This window comes from Melozone crissalis, unplaced genomic scaffold, assembly GCF_028551555.1.
Source record: "Melozone crissalis strain CALT ecotype California unplaced genomic scaffold, PUWL_Pcris_2 ptg000016l_1, whole genome shotgun sequence".
Lineage (NCBI taxonomy): Eukaryota > Metazoa > Chordata > Aves > Passeriformes > Passerellidae > Melozone > Melozone crissalis.
This window is the reverse complement of record NW_026535794.1, coordinates 32,790,742-32,802,839: the sequence shown is the minus strand read 5'-3', so window position 1 is coordinate 32,802,839 and position 12,098 is coordinate 32,790,742. Positions and strand designations below refer to the sequence as shown.

General features: G+C 40.1%; 1 protein-coding gene across 1 annotated transcript in view; it reads left to right on the top strand.

Moving 5' to 3' along the window:
* IGF2BP3 (insulin like growth factor 2 mRNA binding protein 3) overlaps window positions 1–12,098 on the top strand; it is a 112,087-nt gene that overhangs the window by 78,903 nt on the left and 21,086 nt on the right. Inside the window, exons 7-10 of the mRNA XM_054273472.1 lie at window positions 727–861; window positions 1,422–1,544; window positions 3,934–4,069; window positions 5,855–5,986. Of these exons, the coding sequence (XP_054129447.1) occupies window positions 727–861; window positions 1,422–1,544; window positions 3,934–4,069; window positions 5,855–5,986 (526 nt within the window). The remainder of the gene's footprint in view (window positions 1–726; window positions 862–1,421; window positions 1,545–3,933; window positions 4,070–5,854; window positions 5,987–12,098) is intronic.

Genomic DNA, 12,098 nt, shown 5'->3' with positions numbered 1-12,098 from the left:
CATGGAAGAGGGGCAAAACCAAAAAGCAGAGGTGGAAAGAATATGTGAACTGCAGTTATTGGCAGGGAAAAGTAATATCCAAGGCATTGTCTTTATGCAGGTAATAACGAATTTTTGTTAAATTTTTAGAGCTACGTAAACCTATTGTAGAACACAGCTAGTAGTTTCAGGGTGGTAGAGCACAGAGTAAAGGTAATATAAGGACAAAATCAGGCCAGACAAGTATAAGAAACTAATCTTGTGGATGGATGCAAAGTACTACCATGCTACTTGCTAGCAGAGGAGTGCAGGGAAACTCTGCTGCTGAGGTATTTAAAATAAGATGGGACAAAGCCTGACTGTCCTGCAGGTGCACAGTCACTCTAAGTGGAGCTGTGGGGCTGGAGATGGGGCACTGGGAAAGCTTGATGAGATGGTGTTGTCTTCAGGGGTTTGCCACATTCTGTCTATCAACTCTCCTGAACATCTTGATCGGAGTTTACCAAGAAAAGGAGATCCCAGTGTCCACAAGGGTGGGGTTTAGCTGGTAAAATCAGGATAGGAGAGACTCTTCATAACACTCAAATTTGTATTTAGGAAATGCTTGAGTAGTCATAAGCTTTTCAAAATTAAACTACTAATATATAGTCACTGTTAGCTCAAAACAAGTTAGTTTTACAACAGTTGGAAGTGCACAAGGCTTACCATAGTGTGTGGTTACCATAGAGTGTTTTTCTTTCTTTCAAGAATTGATATTCATCGTAAAGAGAATGCAGGTGCTGCTGAGAAACCAATTACCATCCACTCAACTCCTGAAGGCTGCTCAACAGCTTGTAAAATTATTATGGAGATCATGCAGAAGGAAGCTCAAGATACTAAATTGTGAGTAAAAAGCATTTTATTGTGGAAGCATTAAAAGTTTTGGATTCTCACTAGCTCCATTTAAAGACATAGTCTTTAAAGCTGTTAACAAGTGAATATTTGCTGTTATCCGTATCTAAGTAGGTAAAGGTACTGAGATATTTTACCTTACAGGACAGTCTACTTGCTCAATTAGCCCCAGCATGCTTCTGTGATTTCAGTTGTTGTCTGGCTGTGATTTTGAGGTGAACTGGAGCAAATATGAAAGTTTCTCGAGCAACTGACAGCTTTTAGTCTGAGTGAGCATAACAAGTTGTGACCCCTCACTAAAAGCTTTAAGATCAATTTCTTCCCTCCCAACAGCTCTAGTTACTTCAGTCTGAGCTTTATTTAGTTAAAGGTTTGTTGCAATTAAGCTATAAGTGATAGTGCTTGAAAGCCCATTGCACCTCGACTTATTCTGCATCCAGTGAAAACATGTAATTGTGGCTATTTCAATGAAAATTAAATTTATCCATAACATGCATAAAAGCTTGTACTTTGGTCTCCAAAAGTCTCACTAGGTGTAACTTCCATTACAGTACAGAAGAAATTCCCTTGAAGATACTGGCACACAACAACTTTGTTGGCCGACTTATTGGCAAAGAAGGAAGAAACCTGAAGAAAATTGAGCAGGACACAGATACTAAAATCACAATATCACCGTAAGTTTTTGGTGGCATGTTTTTCAGTGAGATGTTAAATGGCAGCAGTACTGCTGTGGGATGTTCAGGTACAGAGTTCTTAGAAATATATTCTGTGCGCTGAAGGCTGAGATAACAGCCCTTCAGAGGCCTTTCCATCATATGGATTAAACTGTTGCTTAAGCTCAGTTAAATTTCATGTGAACAGTGAGTCTTCATTGTAAACTCAGTCAAGAGCAAGCCTAAAAATAACATAGGCTATGTGGAGCCTGTGTTAGACTACATTTTAAGTGTCAGTTGTTTTTAACATATTATACCATATGTAATGATGATTGTTTGAAACTATAAGTCTGGATCAGTTCTGAGCTATGTGTGAAAATGAGTGAAAGTAGTGATGTTTTAGTTTCCAGTATATATTAAATTCTTGGACTGGAAAGAAAGAAATAGAGCAAATGAATACTGAAAAGGGTATCTTTAGTAGCAGTTCTGTCCCTCTTGACCACTGACAGCCAAATTACAGTACATTGGCTAGTCTGCTGCAAAGTAATAGCTTTTTTGGTCTGACTTTGTGAGGGTATCTGAGACCTGTTCAAATTTAGCTGAGATTAAACAGGAGTTTTCACCTTTACTGGAAATCTGTAAATCACTGATTAGATTAACATCTCTGTAGAAGTTTGGCAGTCAACAGTAGTTTTACCCTGGAGTAATATCTTCAGAGAACCTCCTGTTCTGAATAATGAATGCTCTGGCATGAACTTCCAAGCATTTGAAGGCATCCTGGATTTGGCTTTAGCCAGGAAGGGTGAGAATTAGGCTTACAGGCTGTAGGAAAGGGAAAAGGTTTGAAAGACACATGAAGATGTATGAAGAGGTGTGAATACATGCAGGAGACAAAAAAAGTAGTGCAGGAAATAACTCAAACGAGGACAAGGAAGCTGCGAGTAACTGTGGCTCTTCAAAAAGAGGAAAACAAATTTAGATGAAAGCACCTGAGGCCTTCCTTAAAGGTGTGCGTGTGTTTATGAATTAATCTGAGGAAAATAAACAAATAGAGAAAAAGCACCTAAATAGGTGTGCTTCAAGAATAGATTTTATAGGGCTAGCATGCTCTCCTGAATGTGTTTGCTTAAACATTTTATCTGCAAACAGTACACAGACTATTAATGCTAGAAGGAGAAAAAACGTGTACGGACTACATGAAAAAATGGTCTTCATTCCATGAAATCCGCTTGTCTTTATTGATGATCACACAAATAACACATTGTCTGTAAATAGCTACAGAGTAGTTTTTAATTTAGTGAGTTAAAGGCTTCTTTGCATTAAAATCTTGGCCTTAAGATTATATTTGTCATACTATGCCTAAAATAGCCCCCTGAAGTCATCTGGTATAATCAATACAAAAATGAGAGCATATATGCCCATTGATTTTGCTATTTCTAATTAGTCTTTCTCATGATCTCTTCATTCAGGCTTTTGGGTAAGCTTGCCCATAAATTTAAAGGCAGCTGGTTTGGGAAAGCGTTTCCTCTCTTCTCTGGGATGTTTCCCAACATTTTCCTTCCTGAGGCAGTACTTCAGTGCTCATGCACTGGCGAGTCAAGTGGATGTGCTCTGTGCCTGCCCCTGCTTGGCTGAGCTGTGCAGGCTGCCATGCTGCCTGCTGTGCAGGAAGGCAAGGCCTCGTGTGCTGCTTCCTGTCCTTCCTGCCATGGGCTTCCTCACTCTGCATCCTGCTCTGCACTTTGTCTGCACCCCTCCACCTTTCCTCAGTGCATGGCTACGCCATGGCTTCCCAGTGTGTTTAATCCATGTTACCACAGTAGGTTTGCATCTGTTGCCAAATAGAGCACTGCTTTAGCACTGCTTTCATTTTCCCTGAGGAGTTACTAGTGTTGAGCAGCAAATGCTGACTTGCACACAGCTTTTCTTTTCCCCACTTTGAGAGTTTGGAGGCTCTCCTGCAGTTTCACTGAGGCTGGGCTTTTCTCCAGTTTCCTTAAGGAATATACCATAGTTCTCAAGGGAAGAATGTTTTTATGGTGTGTTTCTGAGGTGTCTAAAATGTGTCTGAAGCCCTGTCCTGGTTGGTAGTGCTGTGTGAGGTGGGACACGGCTGCACTGCCCTGCAGCAGCTCTGTGTGCTCATGGACAGTGTGTGGCTCTGTTCTGTGCAGCACACAAGTGTGTCCCAGCCACCCCCCCCCCAAACCTCCCTGTGAGGGTTTTGTTGGGTTTCCCGCGAGGACAGAGTTTCCCCAGATTATCTGAGGATGTGTCTGAACCCTGTTATGAACTGATACTACAGCCTTTGGAGGGCAAACTCGACATGCTTGGATGTTGTTACACTCAAATGATAAATCTGGATTATCTTCTTTGTTTGCTAATTAACTGTGCTTCTGTGTCATTGCAGATTGCAGGACTTGACACTCTATAATCCAGAAAGGACCATTACAGTTAAAGGCAGTATTGAAACTTGTGCCAAGGCTGAGGAAGAAATCATGAAGAAAATCAGGGAGTCCTATGAAAATGATATTGCTGCTATGAATGTGAGTTTCCTCAGGGTGTGGGCTCTTTCTGGGACTAAAACCACAGAAGGATTTTGGGTGTGAGGACCCCTGGAGGTTGCCTGGCCCAGCAGTGGGTTTGCTCAATGTAGGCCACACTTCAAATTTAAACCAGGTTGTGTAGGGACTTGAGTTCTCCTTAACGTTTCCATGGATAGAAACCCATAGTGTCTCTGGGCAGCCTGTGCTCTGTCTCACTGCTCTCATGATGATTTTTTTTCCTGATATCACATCAGAATTTTCTGTTGTGGGCAAGCATTTTTGTTATTTATGTGTGCTATTTTAATGGACACTTTTTCTGGTTTATTTTTGAGTGGGAGAACTGAGAACTTTATTTAGACTGAGGAAATAAATGAGCATTTAATTTTTTTCTTGTTCCAAGGACCTGAAGCAGGGTATGTTTGTGCTGTTGTGGCTTATGTGCTCTGGCTTGCATGTTTTTTAAAGAAGTGATTCAGTCTCATCACATAAATAGCATAATAATGTATGGAAGAAAGATCCCTCCTGTTTTTAATTATTTCATTTAAGAAGGTCTTATTAAGTTTTTTTTCTTGATGTAGATGATAAAGGCATTTACCTATTTGAAGATGATTGGTGATTATATGATGAAAACAACATACCTCATTAGTTTGTCAAAGTATTACTAATGCATATTGAGAAACGATTGAGATTTTTGATAGTTAGGAAAAGCATTGTATGTGCATGTGTATCCAAATCTTATGGTCTAGAGTTAGAATGGAAGTGTTTTTTCAGTTCACAGTAGTCCTGACTTTCTAGAAATGTGTGTTATTCATGCTTGTCCTACCAAGTGCATACTCTCCCCACTTTTCCCCCTGCGTCCCCCACATGAAGCAAATTGCAATACATGAGGTACTCATGAGGAACAAAGTATTCAGTAGTGGTGCATTTTTGTTTCATACAACAAGCAGGAGCATGGGGTGAGTTAGAGGCGATTGCTATTTGGCAAAGGTATGGAAAGTCAAAAAACTACCTCTGTTACTGTATAGGTTTTGAATTTAATTTGTAGGGATTATTCAGGTAGTTTCTGAGGTAGCGAAGTTTTGAGGTTTTTTGGTGTCCTGTGATTGACTTATCTTAATGGCCTGAGATAGCATCTGTCTCTCTAGCTGAAATATTTCTAAAGCATGTTCATGTTTTTGAGTAATAATCTGGAAAAGGGAAAGGGGTGCTGACTAGTTTTGTATCAGACAACAAATGCTTCCTACCACGTGATGATGTCACTTTTCTCAGGTGTGGCCAAGCAAGGGACATGCAGCTTTATAGTTGATCCTTTCCCAGCAATTGCTGGAGGTATCTCACTTCATCTTTTGCAGGGGAGGGAGGATGGGGTGACAGTGTCACATACATGTTCCCCCAGTGTAAGAAAAGCAGGGCTTTGTGCATGATCTTTCTCTGTTTCTACAGGGCTGTCTTTTTACTGTAAGGACAAAACTACTGTTTTTCTGATAAATTTGTTCACTGTGAAAGTAAATAGTACTATTATCTGAACATCTTTCTGTAAAATTTGAAATGTGTTTTGATGACTAAGTTGTAGCAAGTGATCCCCATCTGTGTTTCCTACTATGTGTTTTTGATGTTGTTGGTCTGTACGTGTGTCTGGGAAACAGGTTTGAATGAGAGTCCTTTGAGTAATGGAAATGACTTTCTTTTAAAATAACATCCCAAAAGGTTAATAGCATATGCCAACTGGGATTTTATTAGAGTTAATAACCAGGACTCTAAATCTTACCTCTTCTGCCATTGCAGCTTCAAGCACATTTAATTCCTGGATTAAATCTGAATGCCTTGGGTCTGTTCCCACCTTCTTCTTCAGGAATACCACCTCCCGCAGTGAGTGTTGCCTCCGCTGCTGCTGCTGCTTCATATCCACCTTTTGGGGTAAGGGAAGCTCTGATTTTGGATGGTCAGTGGATGGTGATACTAATTTCTGCAATGCTGCATTTTTTGCCTTTTTCCCCCAGAAAATCTGGAAGGGTGTTTTGCTAGCTGTGTTCTGTCATTTTTCTAAATGCTGTCTGTCTTCCTGCTTGCACACTGAAAAGTATTTCATGTGGCTGCAGTTGGGAGCAGGCATTAGTTGTTTTTCTAGTGAAATGCTCAGTGAAACTGGAAAATAGTGCTGCTTAGAAAAGTGTTAGATTTTATTTTATATAGAATTTGAATTATGGCACAAAAGAACTTTCACATAAAATAGCATTTCAAAATTGCTGGAATTGGCAATTAACAATGTTAGTCTGCAATTTTATTCCTTGTGGTATGGAAGGAAAAGAAATTATCTCTTGTCATGAAGTGGGAATCTATGTGTAGCTAAAGTGTTTGTTTGAATGTAGCAGTTTTATAAATGCCCTGTTGAAATGCAATACTGCTAAATATATAGTATGTAAATTGCATGGATCAGTCTCCAGAAAGCTGTGATTTACTTGCCATTTTGCTCTCTAAAAAATATATGAAAAAGTTTAATAGAATCTTACTCAAATTCTTTGCTGATTAGTAAACATAAATGAAGAATTTTACTATGGAGCAGAAGGTGATTCGTTGTACCAGAAACCTCCAAAGTCTGTCTGGAGCTGAGATGGTATTTTGCTTTCAAGAAAAGACAACCTCATTACAAGGAGAAGGTGGTGTTTTTTCATCTTCTTTCTGTTTCTGTGCTGCTGGTTGTTAGCAACTCAATGCAAGGTGAATTTTCTAAACAATCCTAAAAAGTCTTTTAAGAAGTAGATGGCAGAACTTTACAAACTCTGCTGTGTTTGACTTGGTCCCCTTCTTTGCCCAACAGTGACATCTAGAGAGCTAAGTCTGAGACTCTTCATGAACTAGAAACGTGAAAATGCAGCACAACACTAAACTTCATCAAATAACTCGAGCTATGTTGTACTAAAGGGTAGTTGTGGTATAAATATTTTTCCCAGAGGAAGAAGCCAAGAGAGAGTCAGTGCAAGGACCAGGAAAAATTCCTCTCTTGTAGCATTGTTTGTAAGAATGAAGAACTTTGGTGTTGTGAATGTATTATGAACTATATTGAGTATAATAGCGGCTTTATCAGAAAAATGTGCTTCAATGAAAGCTACAATAGAAATATGTTTATACTCAGTTATTTTACTGTCAATAGCACAGCCTCCATTTATGACAAACAAGTTCTCTCCCCACAGTCCTTCTGCACTTCAATTAGATTGGCAGACTAAGCTAAACAATACAGGTTTCTGCTTCACTGCATTATAGAAAATGCCATCTCTGGTAATGAATTGCCTCAGGCTTCTTCTTAAATACTAGATGTGGTTTGTTAAAAGTATATAACTTTCTATATTGGTAATTAAAAGTGTGGCTTTTCCTGTCTTTTTACTCCAGATATGCAGACTACTTTGCTATTCTTGAGATTCATATTGTAAGCCCACAGTTCTGTTCACCACTCAGTTTATTTTCATTTCTTTCCCACTTTCCCCCCCCGTTGTGGTTCCTTTTGCTTTAAATATGCACCTAAACAGTGCTGAATTTGGTGGTTACTCCTGTCTGTCCCTCTGTTGCTAGTGCACCTTTACCCCCCAAATGCACCTCTTTTGGCCTGCAAAGATCTCTGGCAGTATCCAGGTTTCTGGAAAGAGGATAATGGCAACATCTGGAAAAAAGCATCGAGAAACAAATGTCATTGTGTAGAAACTGTGCAGCTGGAAGTTCAGATCACTGTCTGAACTCTCTTGCTTCTGTTTGTGCTCATTCCTCTGAAATGGCTCTCATTCCATGCAGTCTAGATGTGTGACCAGCTAACATGCAGAAAGAAGGGATGAACTCACAGACTGGGAGGTGAACTCAAACAGATTTTGTGGAGGTTGGGGGTGGTACTGATACAGCCCCTGAGGCAGACACTAAGGGCTTCTAAAGCAAATGTATGAACAAAGGCAATTATCTCACCTGTTTGTAACTAAATGTGTTGGTATTTGGAAAAGAGCAGGTGGCTCTGTGGGCTTCAGGTGAGTCAGCCCCTCAAATTACTTGGAGTGCTTGTTGCTCTCTGAGGAAAGAAAACAAGAAAAAAGTATGAGTCTATTCCTTTAATGGATGCATTAGTTTCCATTTGGAAGACTTTTAAGTCTTATTTGTGTATGAATTAATTTTCTGTAACTTTTGTGCTTTACTCTCCTCTAATATTTTTCCCCTAGTAGAACAGTTTTTCTGACACTGATTAAATTGGTTATTGAGGCATTCACAAGTAGAAAGAGAAAAAAAGTCTGGCTGTATTTTGAAGGAGAAATTGATACAATTTGAAAGGCTAAAGGTAACCACAGGGGGAGATCTAGGAGAACTCATGAGGGATTTAAAAACTAAAATAAAATCTGTGTGTCTAAAAGAGGCTTTGGGGAAACAAGGTCTTAGAAGAAAAATTAATGAACAACTCCCAGGGAGACTTTATGTCCATTTACCCATGAGCTATTTGTTACCAAGTTCCTTATTTTGACAAAAGCATTTGGACAACCCCAGTCCCTTTACCATGTTTTCAGTGCATGTCCTTTTATGCTTGGGAGCAGGGATTAGTGGATATTGAAGATATCCCTTTCAGGAAAGTGGAAATCCTTTCTGAAAACACTGCTGGCATCAGGGTCTAAAGAAGTGTATCCTGCTGCTGCCCTGCTTATTTGTGTGTAGTGCAAGTTTTGCCTTCTGCTCAGGGCTGGCTCCTCCCTGTCTCCTGTAAGGTGTGCTCCCCAGCAGTCTCAGCTACAGCATCACTTGGCATCCAGGTGTCTGAAGTCTGTGCTTAAAGCTATACAGAGAGCCTTGGGACAGACACCCCTGTGCTGTGTCTGAGGGTGGGTTTGAAGCTTTTGTTGTAATATCTGTGTATGGACCTTTTCTTCACCTCATTGTGGGGATGGACTTGCCTGGGCTCTCCCTTGGGTCAGAAGAATCAGGTGGGTGAGTTTGGGAGTTTGCAGCAGGGTTTCCATATGGAGCTGATGTTTCATATGAACTATTTTCAAGTGACAAGGTGTGGCTGTGACCTTGTGTAGGACTTGTTCCCAAAGAAACTGAAATGTCATCTTAATTATTGAAACAATGATCTGTCACATTCCTGCTGCTGCTTTTTTAACATGGGTATACAGAGGAAAAACCTGCATAGACAGATCTAGGATTTTGTAACAGTGCCAGGGCTTAGCAACAGTTCTGAATGCTCATACACACAGCTGGAGCCAAGTGTTCCTGAAACATTCTGTACTCAGGAGCTTGGGGCAGAGTAGTTAAATAGGTTTGGCTGTGCTAATGTGTGTGATGCTTCATCCTATCCCTCTTCATGCAAACCTTTAAGACATTTGACAAGAGCATAAACATTGTTCTCCAGCTGCTTCAGCTACACTCTGGTATCACGAACTTAGGAAATGGTGATGTTATCAGTTATCAAACACAAGTTTGCATTTAGTTCCTTGGACTGGGTCACACTCGGGAGAATGATTTCCATGTGACTCAGAGACCTTGCTCCATGATGGTTAACTGTGATGTACAGCACCAAAACCTCAGCTAAATTAATCTAAAAAGATGCAGATTGTGTCTCAGTAACAATCTGGGTGCTGCTTTTACTCTTTGTCCTGGCAGTGGAGCCACCACAGGAAGGCACAAGTTGTCCTGGTACTTGTCTGGTGGCAGATACAAACACACACACGGGCATGTGGCCTTTGCACGTGGCTAACAGTGTCTGATTTCCACAGCAGTGCAGGCTAACCATCCATTTTCTTGTATTTTTACCTATTGCTAGCAACAATCCTTGATATTGAAATGGTATAGTTTATTTGCAGAGTCCAGGTTCTGTTTGCCTGTTCAAAGCACTCATTTTGTGCAGTTGCTGAAAAGGGATGCAATGGAATTGCATATTGTGCTTCAGTTCTTGAACGTTCCTCTCTCTTCTTGCAAAAGTCCAAGATCTGTTTGATTTTTTTCCCGGATTCCTAAAATACAAACAAATCAGAACGTGAGAATCTTTGCAATGCTTTATGGTTTGAGGAAAAAGTAGGACTTAACTGAGACATTTAAAAGTATTAAGAGCTAAAAGTTTTTTTTACTGTCAAATAGCTGTGATTTTGCTCTTGTGATCCTGGTGATAGGATCAAGCTAATGGTCTTTTTTTGACTGATCAATGCCCTTGTGTGACCATATCAAGGACCAGTAGCCTTTCTGTGCTTATTTGTACCCAATGTCTTGTCCAGCTGCCTTTGGACCTGGAAAAACCACCACTTTCTGTTTATCCTCAAATCTTTCTCCTTAGCTGTGCACTTAAATGCTTGTGTGTGTTGCAGCTCTGACACGATTGCCAAGAGCTTTGTTGGTCTGCCCACTGTCATTTGTAACAAATGTTGTGACCTGAGCACCTGCACAAAGTGCTGGGATTTCTGTGAGGAGGAGAGTAAGGTTCTGCAAAAGGGAATATCACCCATGCTTATGTTTTCCAGAAGATATGTTGCCACCAAAAAAAAAAAAAGAAAGTACTTTTAGCAAGTATCCCAGCCAAACTGCTTCAGATGTAGTGTTGTACTGCTCAAAGCTGTTTTGATGGAGTTGTTGCTTCTGTCTTCTGAACTGTGGGGAGAATATGCACATACTTGTCTCTCAAGAATAGAATTTTGTTCTCATGCAACACTGAAGGTTTTAAAGCTTCAAGCAAACAAGAAATCTTTATCTTAAAATCCAACTGTGTACAGTCATGCAATTAATACACCTGGCCCACCTACTGGGGTTAAGTGGGTTGTGCCCTTCCTTTTATAATTGGAACTTTGCATGTTTAATTTTACATCCAACTGCATTTCTTTTGCAGCCTCTGGATCTGAAATTTGGCATCCCAAGGGCATGGGGGAAGAAGGGATAACCTGTGGAGACCTCATCCTGCCCTTAAATGCCCTGAAACAGGGTAGTAGAATTAATTCTGTCTCATGGCAGGTAAACATAAAGTAAGGTGAGAAGTAGAGAGCTTTTCTCCATAAGAGAAGTTCACACCAGCTGCTCCTCCTCTTCTGTAAGGTCATGGAAGAGATACATGAACTTCTGCCCTGTGAAAGTTGGCTAGGGTGAAGAGATGTTCCTCTGCTTGCAGTGGGACTGCTTTCTCTGCTGGCCTTTTTGGACACCTGTTGTGGCTTCTTGAAGCTCTGCCTTCAAAAAAAGAGCACTCTTTCTAACCTTTTCTTTAGCCTCACAGTGAACTTTTATGTGATATGCATATGGGCTTCTAGGAAGAGACAGAGAGGAACAGGAAAATTAAAGAAAAAAAAAGCCAACAAAACAACAAAAACAAAGAAGAGGTCATTTCATACAGTAAACAAACCCAAGAAATCAAACCACCTTTTCCTGATTACAAAAAACTCTTGTACAGTTAGGCTGATAGGTTGCTTTCCTTTATTCTTTTTTGCCATCTCTTGAAGCTTTTTGTTGCAGGTGAGGAACATGCCAATGGAAAACTTTCTCCTTAGAAGATGTTGTGGTCAAGAGAAAGATTCCTTCTTTATTCTCCAGTCATTTTCTTAAATAATAATAGTAAAGAAGACACCCTCTATATTGAATAGAAGTAAGAGAAGAAATAACTGCATTGTGCTTTTGGCAGGAAAGAAAAGTAATTTAAAATGAAAAATTGCTTCATTGAGGGCCTTCATTTGATGCCCTGAGCATAGATGAGAAACACAAGGAAGAGGAAAAACTGTCCTATGTTTCCAGGTACTTTGACTCTTACTTGGTGAAGTTGGGCTCCTTTGGATGTCTGGGTTTGATAGGATTAATTTGTGCAACTGTTATGCCTGATCTACCCAGAGGCAGTAATGTCTGTTCATCTATGATGTGTGTAGTTGCAAGTGGCTTTGCCCTAATTTGCCCAGCTTGTTAAGCAGTAGATGATTTTTGAGAAGCTGTCCTGCAGCCAAAAGAGGATGTGGTTTTGGGGGATGAAGAAGGATTTGCCAGTGCTTTTACAAAATGATTTTACATTGGTGAAATTAGAACCATACATGTGCAGCAC